This window comes from Oncorhynchus mykiss, chromosome 12, assembly GCF_057628025.1.
Source record: "Oncorhynchus mykiss isolate SJ-2025 chromosome 12, ASM5762802v1, whole genome shotgun sequence".
NCBI classification, from domain to species: Eukaryota; Metazoa; Chordata; class Actinopteri; order Salmoniformes; family Salmonidae; genus Oncorhynchus; species Oncorhynchus mykiss.
In genome coordinates, this window is record NC_143033.1 from 73,411,360 (window position 1) to 73,431,832 (window position 20,473).

At 42.2% G+C, this 20,473-nt stretch overlaps 2 protein-coding genes across 3 annotated transcripts; one reads left to right on the plus strand and one right to left on the minus strand.

Moving 5' to 3' along the window:
* Positions 1-243: 243 nt before the first annotated feature.
* LOC110538184 (dnaJ homolog subfamily C member 7) lies at positions 244-12,306 on the minus strand. Of its 2 annotated transcripts, none has more exons than XM_036938241.2 (14): positions 12,229-12,306; positions 6,424-6,512; positions 6,151-6,275; positions 5,814-5,927; positions 5,538-5,612; positions 5,303-5,421; positions 5,036-5,189; positions 4,604-4,768; positions 3,222-3,313; positions 3,016-3,089; positions 2,620-2,766; positions 2,327-2,479; positions 1,904-1,981; positions 244-1,784 (listed from the first exon to the last, which is right to left on the minus strand). In XM_036938241.2, the coding sequence occupies exons 1-14, from the start codon at positions 12,300-12,302 to the stop codon at positions 1,747-1,749; spliced, it is 1,497 nt and encodes a 498-aa protein (XP_036794136.2). In that variant the 5' UTR covers positions 12,303-12,306; the 3' UTR covers positions 244-1,746. The 2 variants fall into 2 exon arrangements, with proteins under 2 accessions (XP_036794136.2, XP_036794134.2); XM_036938239.2 differs by having other exon boundaries at positions 1,904-1,984.
* Positions 12,307-13,093: 787 nt separating this feature from the next.
* LOC110538185 (NF-kappa-B inhibitor-interacting Ras-like protein 2) lies at positions 13,094-17,902 on the plus strand. The gene is made up of 4 exons (XM_021624826.3): positions 13,094-13,249; positions 13,558-13,676; positions 13,784-14,025; positions 14,390-17,902. Exons 2-4 carry the CDS (start codon positions 13,583-13,585, stop codon positions 14,630-14,632), a joined length of 579 nt encoding a protein of 192 aa, XP_021480501.2. The 5' UTR covers positions 13,094-13,249; positions 13,558-13,582; the 3' UTR covers positions 14,633-17,902.
* The last annotated feature ends 2,571 nt before the right edge of the window (positions 17,903-20,473 follow it).

Genomic DNA, 20,473 nt, shown 5'->3' on the forward strand with positions numbered 1-20,473 from the left:
AACGTGATTTTAAACCTAACCACACTGTTAATATTTTGTCTAACCCTAACCTTGAACAGTTACATATGCATAGGATTTTTTACTCATTCACCACCTGCCATCTCTCCAAAACGCCACAAAAAGTCTGTCTTGCATCCCAAAATATTAATTTTTTAGCACTTTCTTTGAGTTTGGGGTACACCTCGAAAATAAAGCCAAAGGAAATCAAATAAAAACGCAATACAAACATTGACAAAAGGGACATTTGAAGGGTGAAGGGGGGAACAAGAGGCCTACTTTATTTACATGGCTGTTTGATAAAGACTCCATAGTCAAGACTGTTGAGGGCTTCATGAGAGCAAGTCCAGGATGGGGATGCCTTCCTCTTAAAAGTGCACCAAGAGATCTTAAAAATAAGATCAAAACCTCTACCATCCATAATGGCATAGCAATTGTATGATGAGCTCTTTATATTAGCGGCATAATTTACACAGGGCATTGGAACGCAGGCCTGAATAGTTTAATACTTCTAGGGTCATAGCCCAGACAACCTATACATTATACCAGGGTATACTTTTAAACAGCATGGGGAAAATAAGATGTTAACTCATTTGACAGTTTGCCTAGGCACGTTCTAGATAACCCCAATCAGACCGTATGCATTATGTGTGCTGGGAGTGAGATGATACTTACTGTACTAGTTGACTGAGTGGTTGCTCAAGTTCAGCATACTAGGGTACACAGCCAGTTAAATATAGATGTCCACACAGTATCTTATAAAATGGCAAGCACAACCAAATTCATTTCCTGAGTTTGTGCCAAAAGGATGTTGTTCATTGGTGCCCCTTTTCAGTCTTTTCCATTATAGAGGAGCATCCTCATCTCCTGGTAGTGGCTCAGACAGCCAATTTACAATAAATATACATTAAAAAAAATAAGAAAACAGTCAAACTATCAACACAAATAAACACTTTACATTCCAGTAAAATGTACAATGTAGCAACCGGTGAATGGCAACATCAAACATAAAACCTGTGGCGAGGAAGCTTACCACAAGATGGCAACAGGCCTGGCATAGTACACCAGCACAGCCATCTTCTGACTGTACTTAAGCAGTAGTTTATGGATTTAACTCTATTTACCCCAGGCTGTTATGGAAAATAATTAACTGTTCATATAACATGAAATGGAGACAACTTTCATTAAGCAATCATCCACAGCTGCTAAGTCATCTTTTGGTTGTTGGGTATAAAGTAGGCTGCCCACACAACATGCAAGTTGTTCAGTTTCCCATGGAATTTTGCACCATTAAATACTGGGCAATATATGCATGCTTTGAATACGGCTTGGACAGTAGGTCAAATGTAGGAGGTTTGTAGGTCCCCAGGTTCTTCTCAGATTGCCCCATCTTGAAGTCACATCTTGGCCTGAGCCTTCAGAAGGCCAGATACCTGCACAGTCCCGTTTAATAGTTCCATTATGAGTCATACTTGTTTGGGCCAACATTCTTTTTATACAAATTTGAATTTCAATGTTTTTATTGTTTGACAAAATTAAACCAAATATCAAAATAGTATTAGTCTTCAATGGATCCTTGCATCATTCGTTTGTTGCATGATGTGATTTGACAGCATTATTCATTCAGGTAATGACAGAGTCCAACTGAGGAACAGCCAGACAAATTAAAAATGAGGGTGGAGTTGGGGGGTGAATCCATTTGAATAGAGTCCATGATTGAGCTACTGTATAAGTACTAGGATCCTCCAATTAACCAAACTGGAAGAAAAAATTTCCTGGTCCGGATGCTACAACACAAAATAAAAGTGTATATTATTCAACAGAATCTGAAATAGGCTGAATTTATTATTTGTTAAATTGTTTTTAAAAAAGTACTGTTGTTTCCTACAGCAGTTTGTATACATACATTGATTAGCTTCAAAACTATAGCCCTGGCCACCTCCACCACCAAAGAATGCCTTGAAAATGTTGTTGGCGTCAAAATCTGCTGGGGACAGAAACACATTATGAGGATCAACATCACAGCTGAGGGAATCAGCCAGTACAATCTCAGCACAAATTCATAAAACTAACCCTGTAAAGTTAACGTGGTAAACACCCATTTACAGCTCTGAAATACACATGGCTGAACCCAGTTGATTTTTAAATCAAGTAATAGTAATTTAGTCCCTGTTAAAGCTGAAATGGGGGGGGCACCACATTTCACCCCAGCACCTTTGTTATTGTTGACGAAACAGCGCAGAGGAGCAGCCAGCGTTGTAGTGAATTATATATTTTTTGCATTCCAGCAGTTTCAGCCCCTTCCCCCCGGCTGATCTCCAGCCCTCACCTCCCATGTTGCCCGTGTCGTCCTCCAGATCGTGACCACTGTCGTAGCGGGATTTCTTCTTGGGGTCAGACAACACGGTGAACGCCTCGCCCACCTCCTTAAACTTCTTCTCCTCTTCCTTCTGAATCTCAGCACTGGCCGAGCTGTGACGGTCTGAGAGAGAGACAGACAAACCAGGGCCGTCAGTCAGGGGAATTTCCCCTTTGCATAGAAATACATCTCCTGACACTTATTTTGTTATATTAGTAAAATAGACTGGATAGTTGAACTGAGAAATGGGCTCTCTTAGCTACCTGGATGGTGCATGAGGGCCCGTTTACGGTAAGCCTTCTTGATCTCGTCCTCTGTGGCGTTCTTGTCCACTCCTAGCACCTTGTAGTAATCTTTTCGCTTGCTCTTCTTCAGCTCCAACTGTGCATTCTTCAGGAGGTGCTTGTGTTCTAAGGAAAGGAGTTAAGAATGAGACGACAAAGATAGTATTAATAACCAAGAGCAGTTAGAGCACCGTAACAGCAGGAGGAGCTATACAGTAATTCCACCCCTTAGAGAACGACACCTGAGACACTGCGTCATAACAGGGTGTGGGGGGGAAAACAGGAGTGTGAAGCAACAGGACCCAGACAGAGAGGTAGCGTGGCGGCTGGGATGGAGAGAGGGGTGGTTGAGTCACACCAATGAGACAGACATACCTTTTGTTTTCTCTGTCTGGTAGACCTTCTCATAATCCCTCACAGCCTCATCGTACTCCTCCTTGTCCATGTAACTGAACACAGAGATATATAGAAACAAGCTTGAGGGATCATAACCATATCCAATGAATATCCATATTCTTGCTTGCTCTCTAATAATAAGAACTACGGACATATTGCTAGGAAACTAAGGTAGATTGACGTACCACTGTGCTCTCCGTAAATAGGCCTTGATGTAGGTCTCATCCAGCTTAACTGCCTTTGTGCAGTCTTCAATGGCCTGGTCTATTTTTTTCAGCTTTGGGAAGAAAAAAATAAAATAAGAGAAAAAAAGGAAATAAGAGAGTAAGAGGACTGGGGAATGTGCAAAAAAGCACGAGCCAAAAAAAAAGATGCTGGCCTAGTTCTAGATAGAGAAAATGAAGCAAAGTGCAGAGCACTGCTAAAAATACACACAGTAAGAGAGGCCTCACTGTATGAGAGGTGTGTGCGAGTTTGTGGCATACATTGTTAGTATGTGCGCACGTGTGAGCGAGAGAGTGAGTATGCGGGTGCCCATGCAGAAGGCCACCTTCACAGCCAGTACTGTAGCGCTACATTGGTCCATATGAGTGACTTCCTGGAGGATTTACAATCTAACAAGCTACACATGCTGCCAGGACACATTTTGAGTTATACAGGTATAAGGCCTTTTAAAAATCTGTTTTGCAAAGAATTCGTGTGGAATCACAGAATCCAGACATTAATACAGAATTCAACAACACTCAAATGTATTTTACTTATTGGGAAATCAACTAAATATATTGAACTTATTAGGAAATGCATTAATTTGTCCAAGACATGCATCAGTGATTCAGTGAACTTTCTGAAGAGGCAACGGCTCAGGAATGCCTGTGTGCGTGCGGGTCTACCACTTTGTGTAGTCGTTAGTGATGATGCTAATATCACAACAACCATCTTCTGGTATATGGAAAGGCTTTCCCAAAAACATACATTTAAAATATTAAACACACAAAGTAGCCTACGCCTGCCTACCTGGCAGAATAATATCATGGATTATCAATCCAGCGGCCATTTGTTTTACAAACTCTGCAATCACATGAGCGCTACAGAAACATTGTGACCAAAAAGGTCTCTAGCTTTGCACAGTTGAATTAAAGGGTAAGTATACCCAAATGTGGTTTAAGCATGGTTGTGGACAATAATAAATACATTTGGATGTTATATCAAGTGTGATTTAGAGAGCGAAAACCTGAAGGAAAAAACCAAACCCTGGAAAAACAAAATTTGGGAAAACACTAAACGGAATCAGGCAACAACAAAAAATGCAAACATTTTATAGGGACCTAAATGTATCAAATATCAGCTGCCTGGCTGAAAAGGCAAAACAACCACGGTGTAATATAAAACAGCAATAGCTCCTTTGCAAGCGAACAGAGAGCCTTTCAATGAAGACTAAAATATTAATAATAGGCCGAAGTGAACTGGGGACCAAAATGGCAGAAACACCATGGCTGCATAAGACAAGACAACATGGTATGGCAGATGAGAGGGGTTCTCCTCCTGGTGATGTGTGTTTGAGCCTCACCTTAGATCCCACAGTGCCCCTGTTACAGAAGAGCTTAGCATTGGTTTTGATGTTGTTGGGGTCTATAGTCAGGGCCTCAGAGTACAGCTCGTAGGCCGCATCATAGTTCCCATCCTTGAAGGCCTGGTTCCCATCTTCTTTCTTGGCTTTGAGTGCTTTGGCATTCTGGGTGGAAAAGAGAGAGCACTTAGCAACCTCTGCAAACTTAATGTGTCAGCAAGCCAGTAGTGGAGACTAGAGGTCGACCGATTATGATTTTTCAACGCCGATACCGATTATTGGACCAAGAATTGGTTAAAGTGCTCTGTGGCTTCCTTCTTACAAAAAGGTAAGGATGGAGGCAATTAGTCCACATTAGCATAATTATTAGGCAGGTTAGTTGAGCCTAATTGCAGGGCTAGAGTCCTGGTGGCAGGAGGATGGAGGACTCACTCTGCAGGCCAGGCGAGCCTTCTCATGGTCAGGGGCCATGCGCAAGGCCTGGACAAAGAACTGGACAGCCTTGTCAATACAGTCCTCATAGTACAGACAGAGACCACGGACGTACAGGGCATCGCCATTAGTAGCGTCCATCCGCAGGATATCACTGAGAGAGGAAGACAAAGAAACAAGTCTTACATGACAACACACATTTCCAATGGTGTGCATCAGCAAGGGAAATTGCCTTTATTTAATGGTTTTCAACAATGTCTTGTTTACCTGGCTACCGACTGGGCCTCTGGGTAACGCCCAAGCATGGCCAGACACTCTGCTTTCAACACCTTGAACCGATGGCAGGCTGAGGCCGACTCCAAGGCACGGTCCATGCAGAACACAACCTGCATAGTCCAGAGAGAGAAACACGGTCCTATCAAATCTAGCACCAATCTGCCCATTCCCCCAAATAAGGATAACAATCTGCTTGATAAAAGACAACATGCAGCCAAGAGCCTACCATCCTGAAGTCATGCTTTTCAAATCCTATTTCAGCCATCTTTTCATACTCCAGGACGGAATCTGCATTCTTTACCTGAAAATAGATCCAAACTTGAAATCAAACTTATGCTTTTATATAAAGGAAGCCACTACACGGCATGATGTTTTCCTCAATCTAAGCAAAACTCATGGAATATCTGTCACAGTTAAAGGATTTCAACTACTGTAGAGCAATTAGCTCTTTACAATGCAATGCTGTTAGGACCTAGTCTGCCAGACAAACTGTCTGACCCACCTCCTGCTGTGCCTGGCTGTTGTCAGGCTCCAGTTCTAGAACCCTGTGGAAACAGCGGCTGGCTGCCATAGCGTTGCCCAGGGACAAGTGGCACTTCCCCTCCCGTAGATGACCCTGTGGGAAAGTTGACTCACAGTTAACAGGCAGGAACACTGACACAGGCAGGGAGGAGACCCACCCACAAACCATGACTCAGATCTTTCCATTACCTTACCGTTGTACTCATCCAACTGCCAAACATATTATGAGATGAGACAAACCGGAAAGTCTGACTAACTTGTCTGCCTAGGAGCTAGCTGGGTATTCAAGGCCTGCTACGCCTGGTGGCGGACCCTACCTTCATGAAAGTGTCGTCGAGCCGCACTGCCTGCTGGGAGTCCTCCAGCGCCTCTCTGTGCCGGCTCAACATCATCAGCGTGGCCGCCCGGTTTCCATAGTAACTGGCATTCTTAGGACACATGTCTGTCGAGAACACATTGGAAAAATAAATAAAATCACTCACTGTCATTAACAAGAATAGATGATCCTCTCCCCCACAGAAAACAAGGATGTTACCCCTCTCTATAAAGAGGATATTCTTTGCAGTTGATATCACTGATGGAATTCTTACCTATGGCCTTGGTGTAGTAGTTGAATGCTTCAGAGTAATCCTTCTTGATGTAGTAGGCATTACCCTGCTCCTTGAAGCTCTCCGCTTCCCTGGATGACAGAGAAATAAGACAGAAAGAGCTTGACAATGAGGCCATTTGTTGACATTACCCAAGAGAGAGTTCTAAGAAAACTGCATAATGACAGGATGTAGGGACGGGCATGACTAATCGGGTACTCAAACTGACATCAAAACTCCATCTTTAACCAGAGATCACTTTTTTTCCCAAATACTGTAAAACTATTTGATCAATTTCATCTTGAAGACAACATTCATTTGCTTTGACGCTAGTGTTCGATTTGTGGGGGACACACACACGCACAAAGGAAAAAGAATCACAGTTCTGCTCCCTAAATTCCCTTCCCCCCCCGTGTCTCACTCAATTGCATTCGGACCTCTCCCTCTACACATGCGTTTTGGAATAATTGCATAACTTTCCACTTAGGCTACTTTGGTGGTTGTCACAAGTTACCACAGCCAAAATTGTCTATATTGTAAAAATTCATAAATAAAATGAGCTATTTGGTCTTAATTTAAGGTTAGGCATACCGTGAACAGAGTGGCCTTTTCCCATTTATCTCACTTTGTTATTTGAAAATGAAATGAACTCCAAAATATTGCTATTTTTAAAACAATCCTTAGAGAGTTGTTGCAATTTCTGTTTAATCCACCAGAAAAGACAGAACAAATATGGTTAAACTGAAATACTAATAGATAATAAATAAAAAAAAATCAAAACCTGTTTTTTTTTTTTTTATGTATAATTTCTTGTTAATTCTATCATAAATAGGAGTGGTGTTGTCACACATGCAGCTAGCAAACATAATAGAATGTCTGCTAAACCCAAAACTACAACCAACTAATTGCAGCCTTACCGCAAAAACAGAAGAGCGAAGTAGAAGGGGGAAAAGTAAGGTACTTGTCTTTTGGCCCAAGACTGCAAGAGGGAAAGATTTGATGTACCGATTCCATGGCAAAAACTGATACACAAAACAGCATTGGATTCAAAACTTAGAATTGTTTTATTAAAATTATAAAAGTGTATTGCAACCAATACACACACATACATATAGGGGTTACAACCATCCTAGCTGTGCAGATTTTGCTTCAAAGAGAGAGTCATTAGATCATTTGTTTTGGTACTGTCCACATGTAGATTGTTTTTGGTCACAGGAATGGCTGAAGAATTGCAACATTTACCCAGAGCTAACTCTACAAATAGCACTACTGGGTGATTTAAAAAAAGTCAGTCAACCGATCAATAATACTTTGAGCAAACTTTTACATTTAAATTATATTCTGTAGAAAGGAATAGAAAGGTTCAGAACTTCTGGGAAACATTACAGCTGAAAAATATATGGCAAATAGAAGAAAAAGGGGATGGTCTTCAGAGATAGATGGGAATGGTTGAGGGTAGCTGAAGGATGTGATTAAAAACAAACAAAAGATAATACTAAAATAGAATGTGTCCGTAAAATGTACACTGCTCAAAAAAATAAAGGGAACACTTAAACAACACAATGTAACTCCAAGTCAATCACACTTCTGTGAAATCAAACTGTCCACTTAGGAAGCAACACTGATTGACAATACATTTCACATGCTGTTGTGCAAATGGAATAGACAACAGGTGGAAATTATAGGCAATTAGCAAGACACCCCCAATAAAGGAGTGGTTCTGCAGGTGGTGACCACAGACCGACCACTTCTCAGTTCCTATGCTTCCTGGCTGATGTTTTGGTCACTTTTGAATTCTGGCAGTGCTTTTACTCGAGTGGTAGCATGAGACGGAGTCTACAACCCACACAAGTGACTCAGGTAGTGCAGCTCATCCAGGATGGCACATCAATGCGAGCTGTGGCAAGGTTTGCTGTGTCTGTCAGCGTAGTGTCCAGAGCATGGAGGCGCTACCAGGAGACAGGCCAGTACATCAGGAGATGTGGAGGCCAACAACCCAGCAGCAGGACCGCTACCTCCGCCTTTGTGCAAGGAGGAGCAGGAGGAGCACTGCCAGAGCCCTGCAAAATGACCTCCAGCAGGCCACAAATGTGCATGTGTCTGCACAAACGGTCAGAAACAGACTCCATGAGGGTGGTATGAGGGCCCGACGTCCACAGGTGGGGGTTGTGCTTACAGCCCAACACCGTGCAGGACGTTTGGCATTTGCCAGGGAACACCAAGATTGGCAAATTCGCCACTGGCGCCCTGTGCTGTTCACAGATGAAGGCAGGTTCACACTGTGACAGACGTGACAGAGTCTGGAGACGCCGTCGCGAACGTTCTGCTGCCTGCAACATCCTCCAGCATGACCGGTTTGGCGGTGGGTCAGTCATGGTGTGAGGTGGCATTTCTTCGGGGGGGGGGGGGGCGCACAGCCCACCATGTGCTCGCCAGAGGTAGCCTGACTGCCATTAGGTACCGAGATGAGATCCTCAGACCCCTTGTGAGACCATATGCTGGTGCGGTTGGCCCTGGGTTCCTCCTAATACAAGACCATGCTAGACCTCATGTGACTGGAGTGTGTCAGCAGTTCCTGCAAGAGGAAGGCATTGATGCTATGGACTGGCCCACCCGTTCCCCAGACCTGAATCCAATTGAACACATCTGGGACATCATGTCTCGCTCCATCCACCAATGCCACGTTGCACCACAGACTGTCCAGGAGTTGGCGGATGCTTTAGTCCAGGTCTGGGAGGAGATCCCTCAGGAGACCATCCGCCATCTCATCAGGAGCATGCCCAGGCGTTGTAGGGAGGTCATACAGGCACGGAGGCCACACACACTACTGAGCCTCATTTTGACTTGTTTTAAGGACATTACATCAAAGTTGGATCAGCCTGTAGTGTGGTTTTCCACTTTAATTTTGAGTGTGACTCCAAATCCAGACCTGTGTGATTTTGTTGTCAGGACATTCAACTATGTAAAGAAAAAAGTATTTGATAAGAATATTCCATTCATTCAGATCTAGGATGTGTTATTTTAGTGTTCCCTTTATTTTTTTTGAGCAGTGTATATAGTATGTGTAAGCTGGAAGTAGAAGCCTAACGCCTCAAACACACCGACAGCCTCATTGTGCTAAATAGTATGCAGCATCCTCTGGATATGTATGCAACAAAAGTTCAACATTCACCTTCTGCTACCATTTCTGCCAAGCAGTCTGCGCATACAGTTTGACGCATACGTTAAATAAATCCAACGTATGCACCACACAGAATACACTGCAACAGCCTCTGCAATGCAATGCTGCAAGGCAAACGCAGCTTTTCATTGGAAATTAATGCAATTCTGGTGTACCAAAATTCAACGACACTGTCGGTGTGTTGTTATCCATTAGTTTACTCCAATTAGGGGAGGTAGGGTTAGGAGAAAATACAGTAAAATATATGGGGCATTGGAAATGATGCAGACAATTACATTGATAGTTACAATCTATATGCAATATTAAAGCTGACCGACTCCCTAAAAAAAAAAGGATTAGGTTTAAAATCTGATTTTCCAGAGCAAAATTGTGGAAACTGGTAGGGTTTAACTTTGTGGCAACTACCGTTAGTGTTGACCTTACTTTGCAATTAGAAGTCGATAGACATTTTCAGTGTAGAACCTGCCAAAACATTAGTTTTAGTAAGACAAAGAGCATATTTTTTTAAATCAGAATCATTACGCCTACTCACCAAACAGATGCCCTGGCCAAAATACATCCACATGCAGTGTTCAATGTAGAATTGTTCATCCATTTAGAAAATTCCAAGGAACAGGCATAATAAACTAAAAGTACACATATTGTTTTGTAACCATTAATACTTTTTTCAACTAGCCAAATTAGGCCCTGTTTCAAATTGTCACTGAGAACAACAGGTCCAGACGTAAATCACTTTGCATTATTCTGTTCCATTTTTATATTACATCATGTTTTTTTACTATAAAATAGTTGTCGACTGTGATAAGGGCTCAGGAAATAATAGCGTCTTGTCTTCTAAATTAAACACAACAGGGCTATGACATTGCACAGCCATAGGCTTCTACATGCAAGTGCCACACAGCTGAGGTTACTACCTTTTTGAAGATTGGGTTCCATGATATAATATAACCAGTTGGTATTACAGAGTCAATAAATAAATCATAAATGCCACTTTTATTGACTGAATAATAAATGATCAGATTTAGCAGTTAGGATTAGTGTACTCCAAAAAATATAATGTAAGTACTCGGTTAAAAAAAGGTCAAATTCCCATCCCTAACAGGTCATACTGTATCATCCACAGAGACCAAGTAAATGTGAAAAAGGACCTTGAGGAAAACCTCTAGGTGCATTTGTGAGTAATCAACGACTTCATCCCAGCCTGTGTCGCAGACTGCAAGGAGGTAGGATATTACATGATACTGCATATTATACATAACTGCTGACAAGCAAAACACAGACAAGAGACAATACTAGGATGAAAGGTCTTCTTTAAATGATAATTCACTCTGGTTGTAGACCAGGGCTAATCTAGGTCTATGATAGACCAGTAGTGTTCAGGAAGCAATCTGATATTCTACTGTTTCCAAACATGTATGCTGGAAGAGTTAACCTTGGTGTGCAGGTGGGAGAGGGGGTAAGGAGCTGCGAAAATTATCTAAACATAGAAAGAGCCATACCAGCAGGCAGTGAGGGGTCTCAGCCAATGGAAATAGAGGTAGTGGCCACAGCTCACAAACAGAGCAGCTATCTGAGCTCAGTGGGAAATACAGAGGCAGATCACCAGGGAGCACATGGCAAGACAAGCCAGGAAGAGGGCAACTGCCATTTTCTTGGAATCTTTATTTATTTAACTAAGAACAAAAAAGTTAAGAACAAATTCTTATTTACAAGAGTGGCAGAACTGAAAATAAAGGCAATTTTCCAAGACAATGCCTTGCCCTTGTTAATGTTCTTGAGGAAACAGGACGGTTACCCCTATATCACCTGATCATAACACATTGGTTGGTTGTTGAACTTGTGGCCCCCACTGTTGCCAAGAGGAAAGTTGAGAGAATTACTAGTGGTAGGAATATATTAGCTAGGCCCAGCGTCATTAATTTATGGATCTGGCTAGGCCTAGCTGACAACCTCGGATACATTCACAGTAAAAAAAAATGGCTCACCCTTCAGGCATACCAAGAAGACCATGTCAGTCAATAGTATGTTACCTCATGCAACGCCTAACTTATCTCTTGTCTCGTTCAGGTCATCAAGACCTGAGAATGTTCTGGAAGAACGTCACTCAGCGAGGACAATCAGTGGGCAGAGTGGGGCAAGATTTTGGGGACTTTTCTGGGTCGTGCGTGGGTACATAACAATACTAACAGTTATTTTAGCTAGCTAAGTAAATAATTAGCTTAACACATTTGGTTAAAAAAAATATATGGAACAAAAACATTAATCATAGGCTTTGCGACCGTCATAGCTAACGGCTACTTAGCTAACGTTAGTTAGCCAACTAGCTAGTACAATAGCAAGCTAACGTTAGCTAGCCATAACAACACACGACGGTGCAAACTTTGTCACAAACTGTGACTAACTTTCTTGGTTAGGTAACATTAACACAACAGATAGTCAACTTTATTTGTTGGTATGGATTTTTCAAAAAGAGAAATGGCTAACCGGTTAGCAAGGCCTAATTCCCGTGTGACACAAAGCAAAAGCAAACCAACACTAGCCAGACCAAGATTATAATAACATGACAATGGCACGAGAACACTCAAATCTAAAGTGTAACATTTGTTGTACATTTTCCCGCAACGTACCTCTCCAATTCCTCGTCGCTGAGTATTTCCATTTCAGGATCCATAGTCACATCGCAGTCATCAACCGTCGCCATTTTGCTGGGACTGAGAAGGGGAGGGGGGTGATTGACAACTAGACAAGACGATCACTGAAAGTTAGTCCTGTATTTTTAACTGAAACCTGGCAGTCCCAAAACCTTTTAGGTCCACCAGCATCTACTAAGCTAACATATTTAATTGTTTAAGATGGTCATACCAAGGATCATTTAGATATTTGATTTGGAATTTTAGGACCAATTTATGTATCAAAAATAACATATTGTATTTGGCCTTACTGCTATTAGCCCATAGAAACACATTGGATAACAGATTTATACATGGAAAAACATAGGCCAAAATGAAGTTTTGAATCGTCTACCCTTAATAATATACAAGAAAGATCAGGCAACTTTTTATTACATTTTTTTTACACACATATTTAACCCTTATTTTTAGACACTAAACTACTTCCATATATACTGCCATTAATTGTTTTAACTGGTACCGGGCTACCTTCAGGCGAGTGTTGTGAGGCTTACGTCCTAAATCAAAACAACCGACATGAGTTCGTGAGAGACTCACCTTCATCATATCAGTGTGTAGGCCAAACACTTCGGAAGCTACAGACAGAAAGTGGCAGATAGGCCGTAAAGTCTCACTTTAAAATGTTTTTTCCCCCAATAGTTTTTGTCCCACCAGGAGTTGGCATTGGCAAGAAAGCAGAAACAGGCCCCCAGCCAGGGTAAAACAATGCATGATCGGACAGGCTATTTTGTCAGTAAAAATAGAGTAACATTGAACTAGCTCGCTCTATTAAAATAGAAAATGTTAATGTATTCCATCCTCTGCAGCTGTGGCTCAAACAAGTCTTACGACCATCGGACGCTAGAGGTCTCAGTTACTAAAAGTAGTGATGAAGACGTTACGTAAGCATTGTAAACAGGAAGTCTTTTTGGATAGTGGTGTCTGGAATTTACGGGAGCGCTGTATTTACATTTTAAAGGTAAAAATATTTTAAGCAAATTAAATGTTGAATTGAGTTATCTGTACGAACATAACAATGGACAATATCACTTAAATATAATAGTTAGCTAACTAAATGCATGCTACACGTTAGCATGTAGCTAGCAAGCTAGCTACGGGTCCTAATAATATCATGTTCTGCTACGTGAGGGAAAACGTCCTACCTCTATGACTTGTAAGAAAAAAAGTGTGTGTGTGTGTGTGTGTGTGTGTGTGTGTGTGTGTGTGTGTGTGTGTGTTTTGCTAGCTGCAGATACATCTGTCATCTGACTTGTTATTCAATTACAGAGTTGCCAAGAGACTGATCATCATCATGGGCAAGAGTTGTAAAGTGGTGGTGTGTGGTCTGGCTGCCGTTGGCAAGACTGCTGTCCTGGAGCAACTGCTGTATGCCAATCATATTGCGGGTAAGCAATTAATTCGTAAGACCTAGCTAGATCAAGGACAATGTTGATGTTTTGACTACACAGATCATCTGTCCCATTTGATATCCAAAAGTGCTCTCCCCCCCTAGGCTCAGAGCCCATGGAGACCCTGGAGGATATCTATATTGGCTCCATAGAAACAGACCGTGGCACTCGAGAGCAAGTGCGCTTCTACGACACCCGGGGTCTTCGTGATGGTCTGGAGTTCCCTCGCCACTACTTCTCCTTTGCGGACGGTTTTGTTCTGGTCTACAGCATCGACAGTAAGGAGTCCTTCAAACGCATGGAGGCCCTCAAGAAAGACATTGACCGCTACCGTGATAAGAAAGAGGTAAGGACTTTCAAGGACTTTCAAGGACTTTCATCGATTTCAATGGTAATTGTAAAGCACAGTGTAATGTAGGCAAGTTAAATAACAGCGCAGACTTCAGGACAAAACAGACCCTGCTGATGAACGGCCGTCCTATCGCCTCTGACTGCAGACCGTCAGCCACCTTTATTGTTTGTTAATTTCCTGATGGTCCTACGTGTTGAATCACCACCGCACATCAACAGCCAGCAGGTTATGTACTACGCGTGGCGACATTCGTTATGGTGTGTCTTGTCCTAAAGTTCTTATCTACACACCACACTCCACTTGCTGATATACAGGTGATGTGAGGTTGTGCTAAATGGATGAGATGATCTGTCCACAGGTGAACATAGTGGTGCTGGGCAACAAGCTAGACATGCAGGAGCAGAGGAGAGTGGACTCTGAAGTGGCCCAGTACTGGGCCAAGACAGAAAAGGTGCGTCTGTGGGAGGTGTCTGTGGCTGACCGGAGGACCCTCATCGAGCCTTTTGTCCACCTGGCCAGCAAGATGACCCAGCCCCAGAGCAAATCATCCTTCCCTCTCAGCCGCAATAAGAACAAGGGGAGTGGCTCTGTCGATAGCTGAGGGATTAGGGGGGATGGAAGAGAGAGTGAGGATTGATGAAGAATGGGAAAAAGTAGTAGGGGAAACGCAATAGACTGATTGTTAGCCTATCACAAATACAGACAATTTTATGTCTGCACAAATGTACACCGACTGAAACAAATGGTTTCATGGAGATTTTGACGGATATTTAAACTCATATTTGACCATTTAGACTGATCTTTGACGACAAGTAAATGTTGACATCAAAAGTAACGAATGGATAATCAAGAGGGTTGTTTGTATCATGGAGGATACATAAGGGATTATATTACTGTTAGTTAATCAGGAGATTTGTTACACTACTGGCATGCCATCTACTCAGATGAAATATGGAAACTATTTTAGCATGGATGATCTGAATTTTATTTTAAGTTAGAGTACATGAAACAAATCCATATTTATTTATTTTTGAATCACTTTTTTCCCCCAATTTCGTAGTATCCAATTATTAGTAGTTACTATCTTGTCTCATCGCTACAACTCCCGTATGGGCTCGGGAGAGACGAAGGTCGAAAGTCATGCGTCCTCCGAAACCCAACCAAGCCGCACTGCTTCTTAACACAGCGCGCATCCAACCCGGAAGCCAGTCGCACAAATGTGTCAGAGAAAACACTGTGCACCTGGCGACCTTGGTTAGCGCGCACTGCGCCCGGCCCGCCACAGGAGTCGCTGGTGCGCGATGAGACAATGATATACCTACCGGCCAAACCCTCCCTAACCCGGACGACGCTAGGCCAATTGTGCGTCGCCCCACGGACCTCCCAATCGCGTCCGGCTGCGACAGAGCCTGGGCAGGAACCCAGAGTCTCTGGTGGCACAGCTAGCTCTGCGATGCAGTGCCTTAGACTACTGCGCCACCTGGGAGGCCGCAAATCCATATTTTGAAGAATTAAAAAAACATTCCTCTATTCTTTTAGTGATGTCAGAAATGTTACTGCCTTTTGAGATCGCTTTGAGTTTTAGAATGACATTATTGTCTAAAGATTTGAATTGTGGCTGACAGACTAGTCTCTTGGTGAACAGGGTGTTTGAAGAGCTTCATGCCTGCTGGACAGGCCCTGAAGAGCTCTTGACCACAGCCTAAACTCGCTGAATTATCTGTACATTATCAGAAACTCCTTACTGTCCTTGAAAACCATGGGGTATTCTTGATCTTTGCTACTGAGCTATGTTGGTCAGACGAAATGCAAATGTATTTCATTTTCAGATTATTTAACAGACTGAAGCTATTTAATGCCATGTCAGGGTCCATAGTTACAGTGCCTTGCGAAAGTATTCGGCCCCCTTGAACTTTGCGACCTTTTGCCACATTTCAGGCTTCAAACATAAAGACATAAAACTGTATTTTTTTTGTGAAGAATCAACAACAAGTGGGACACAATCATGAAGTGGAACGACATTTATTGGATATTTCAAACTTTTTTAACAAATCAAAAACTGAAAAATTGGGCGTGCAAAATTATTCAGCCTCCTTAAGTTAATACTTTGTAGCGCCACCTTTTGCTGCGATTACAGCTGTAAGTCGCTTGGGGTATGTCTCTATCAGTTTTGCACATCGAGAGACTGACATTTTTTCCCATTCCTCCTTGCAAAACAGCTCGAGCTCAGTGAGGTTGGATGGAGAGCATTTGTGAACAGCAGTTTTCAGTTCTTTCCACAGATTCTCGATTGGATTCAGGTCTGGACTTTGACTTGGCCATTCTAACACCTGGATATGTTTATTTTTGAACCATTCCATTGTAGATTTTGCTTTATGTTTTGGATCATTGTCTTGTTGGAAGACAAATCTCCGTCCCAGTCTCAGGTCTTTTGCAGACTCCATCAGGTTTTCTTCCAGAATGGTGTTGTATTTGGCTCCATCCATCTTCCCATCAATTTTAACCATCTTCCCTGTCCCTGCTGAAGAAAAGCAGGCCCAAACCATGATGCTGCCACCACCATGTTTGACAGTGGGGATGATGTGTTCAGGGTGATGAGCTGTGTTGCTTTTACGCCAAACATAACGTTTTGCATTGTTGCCAAAAAGTTCAATTTTGGTTTCATCTGACCAGAGCACCTTCTTCCACATGTTTGGTGTGTCTCCCAGGTGGCTTGTGGCAAACTTTAAACGACACTTTTTATGGATATCTTTAAGAAATGGCTTTCTTCTTGCCACTCTTCCATAAAGGCCAGATTTGTGCAATATACGACTGATTGTTGTCCTATGGACAGAGTCTCCCACCTCAGCTGTAGATCTCTGCAGTTCATCCAGAGTGATCATGGGCCTCTTGGCTGCATCTCTGATCAGTCTTCTCCTTGTATGAGCTGAAAGTTTAGAGGGACGGCCAGGTCTTGGTAGATTTTCAGTGGTCTGATACTCCTTCCATTTCAATATTATCGCTTGCACAGTGCTCCTTGGGATGTTTAAAGCTTGGGAAATCTTTTTGTATCCAAATCCGGCTTTAAACTTCTTCACAACAGTATCTCGGACCTGCCTGGTGTGTTCCTTGTTCTTCATGATGCTCTCTGCGCTTTTGACGGACCTCTGAGACTATCACAGTGCAGGTGCATTTATACGGAGCCTTGATTACACACAGGTGGATTGTATTTATCGTCATTAGTCATTTAGGTCAACATTGGATCATTCAGAGATCCTCACTGAACTTCTGGAGAGAGTTTGCTGCACTGAAAGTAAAGGGGCTGAATAATTTTGCACGTCCAATTTTTCAGTTTTTGATTTGTTAAAAAAGTTTGAAATATCCAATAAATGTCGTTCCGCTTCATGATTGTGTCCCACTTGTTGTTGATTCTTCACAAAAAAATACAGTTTTATATCTTTATGTTTGAAGCCTGAAATGTGGCAAAAGGTCGCAAAGTTCAAGGGGGCCGAATACTTTCGCAAGGCACTGTATTGTGCAACATTCCATGTGTGTGTCACTGAACAAGAAAGATGCCTTGGCCTAGTTTGGAGTAGTTTTTTGCTTTGTGACTATTCACAGATCTTTATATTTGTGTTATGTTTTGACATTGTTCATCTCTGTCTTTATGTCTGTATTATTGAAGTGCATATTATTTTCATGATACATATTGGGGCATTTATACTCTGATGCAATATACAGCACAGTATTTATCTTTTAAAATGTTCTGGAGACTGGATAATTGTTTGCATGTCGTGTAAACAAATAAAAAGATTCGCTCGGCGTCTAAGTTGACGCTGTTGTGTATCTTTGATTTGCATGATTTATGAAGAAATTAAACATAATACAAACATTTTAATGTCTTAATTAAAATATTCCTACATTGCTGATTGCGGTGCCATCGCCACAGATCATTCCCATGAGCTAGGATAAAGATCTACAGAGATCTCTAAACTTTGCTCAAATCCATCCAAACTCTGCCTCCATGTCAGAAACGTGGAGAAGGAGAGAGAGGAGTCAGAGTAGTGTCACAGAATAGCTCATGCATTTTCAAAGGGCAACATTTTAAAGCAGCTTCGATGACCAACGATTCAACTTATTTTCTCTCACTGCTGTGTAGCAGCTCCCTGGGGGGCTGGCGGGTAGCCTAGTGGTTAGAGAGGTGAGCCAGCAACTGAAGGGTTGCCATTTCAAATCCTGGGACTGACGGGAAAATCAGGTAGGAAATGAGCTGGCTACCAGAGGGTTTCTGGTATCAAATCCTAGATTCCTTCAGTTGTGCCTGTAAGCAAAGCCCCAGTTGTGCCTGTAAACAGCTCCCTGGTTGCTGAGTGTGGCAGCCCCTCACACCTCTCCAACAAACCTGTATGTGTGTCTTTTGGAGGGGTTGGGTTAAAAGTGGAAGTCAAATATCGGTTGGACCTTGTGTGCAATTAGCCTTTTGTTCTTTAGTGGTAATTGCTGTGAGTACATCTGTACAAATCCATTATAAAGGCTTCGTCTCTGCCTTTGATGTAAGATACTTCAGACAAGATTCTTTGTAGTCTATATTTAACCTGACATTGACAACAGTCAGGTTAGGTATGATTCCTTTCCCCAGTAATGAATGGCATTGGTTCTGTGGAATAGACTGCTGAAACATCTATTTTATACCGTTGGAACTATACATCTAAATATTTCAAGCACAAAAGAAAACCTATTTTAAGTGGCCATTTTATGTTGAAACAGTGTTGTAGTAGAGATAGGTCCCCGTGGTGATGAGAATTCTGCCCTACATACACTGAGACAAGGTCAGACATGTTTATGTAGAGCAAATGAAGCTGCCAACAGTTCCACATGGACCAGCTGACTGGAAAGGTTAATGTAAGCTAATGAGAAAACCTCAAGTGGAACGTTTCGGAATTGATACTATACTCACCTTCAGAGCACAAGCAGAATGTTGTGTCTCAGTTCAAACAGGTTGTTTTTAATGACGAGCCAGTGTGCTGATGATGTTCTTTACTAAGAAATTGTGCATTTACTGAGTCACATGTATGGATCATTATAAACTATCATAGTGTTACAACCCACATTTATTGTCTTCTTACACAGTACATAAGGTACAATAACTTTAACACAAAACAGCCTCAGGACCCTATATAACCCGCCACACTCTCATACATTTTCTTATCTACGTTTAACAGAGGGCAATGAACCATAAAACATCTCACTCTCTATATTGATCTTCTGTTAAAATGTGACATTTACCACACGGCTTGAAATACACACTGTGAATACTGCGGTGGGAGCGAGGGGAGCAGTAGACTTGTGACCTGTCCCCGTTGTGATTTATGAACGCACCTCTTCAACTAGACTACCGCCAAAACCATTTCCCCAAGGATGACACTAAGACAAAAAAATACCAAGGCAATGTCCTTTTATCTCTACTCCAATAATGTTTTACTGTCATAGCAAAAAACACCAGATTCATCTTCAGTGCTGCAGCTGAGCATCTAGCTAGGCTCCCCCAGGGACATGCAGGACCAATGGGATTTCTCCCTCTTTCTTTTTACAGTGGAGATTATTTATCTCAACCCTGGCAGTTGCTATAGTGACCTTCTAATCGCAGCATTTCCCTCCCAGCACTATGTCTTCAAGAGGAAGTGTGTGATTTAAGGGGTTGGATAGAGAAAGGCCAGCACACAGGTTGAACAATGGACTCGTGATTTGGCATGATGATGTGCCCCATGTGGCCATTCTAACTGTTTGACCCCCAGCCTCTGGACCAATACAACCCAAAGTCAAGGTCAGTATGTCCAAACAGGTTCCCTGTTATAAGGCCAGATCTTTTTGATTATGAAGTCCCTCCAGAAAGCTATGGCTACCGTAGCCTGCTGCAAAGATAAAACTGTCACAGAAGAGATTATTTCTTCCTCTTTACAAGAGAGGTATGAATTTATGGCCATGATTTGGTGGCAAGAGAAAGGTCAAATGTTTCTTATGACATAATGATTTTGATGCTCTGCGACAGATCAGCATTAACCGGGCCCCAAAGCAGTTGGTGCAGCTCATTCCACCTGAATACACAGAGGGCTAGTTTACATAATCTGCTGTAGGACAATACCTAATGAATGTAAACACACATGTCACTTTGAACAATGTTTTAAATATGATTTGATCATGCTGCAAAGCACTGTGCTGTGCTGTGCGTGTGGTGGATCTAACAGCTTTGACATTAGAAAGCGGGACATGTCAACAAGTCGTCTGGTTCCAGTCAATCGCTGGACTTAAAGGTCAATAAAATACAAAGTGAGGCAGAGGAAGTGAAAGATCTAATCGATGTATTTCCCTATCCACCTTCTCCCTCTGTCTATTTATCTCTCTCCCATTTATTTCTCTGTCATTCATATCCAACCTGGCATTATCTACACAGATGGAACAAAAA

Excerpts from the sequence above, each read along its gene's own strand:
- LOC110538185 (XM_021624826.3), top strand. The coding sequence starts at position 13,583 with ATGGGCAAGAGTTGTAAAGTGGTGGTGTGTGGTCTGGCTGCCGTTGGC. Across the intron at positions 13,677-13,783 it reads GTATGCCAATCATATTGCGG|GCTCAGAGCCCATGGAGACC; the intron begins GTAAGCAATTAA and ends CTCCCCCCCTAG. Across the intron at positions 14,026-14,389 it reads GCTACCGTGATAAGAAAGAG|GTGAACATAGTGGTGCTGGG; the intron begins GTAAGGACTTTC and ends ATCTGTCCACAG.
- LOC110538184 (XM_036938239.2), bottom strand. The coding sequence starts at position 12,302 with ATGGCGACGGTTGATGACTGCGATGTGACTATGGATCCTGAAATGGAA. Across the intron at positions 2,480-2,619 it reads GGCCCTCATGCACCATCCAG|ACCGTCACAGCTCGGCCAGT; the intron begins GTAGCTAAGAGA and ends TCTCTCTCTCAG. Across the intron at positions 1,985-2,326 it reads CGACACGGGCAACATGGGAG|CAGATTTTGACGCCAACAAC; the intron begins GTGAGGGCTGGA and ends TTCTGTCCCCAG.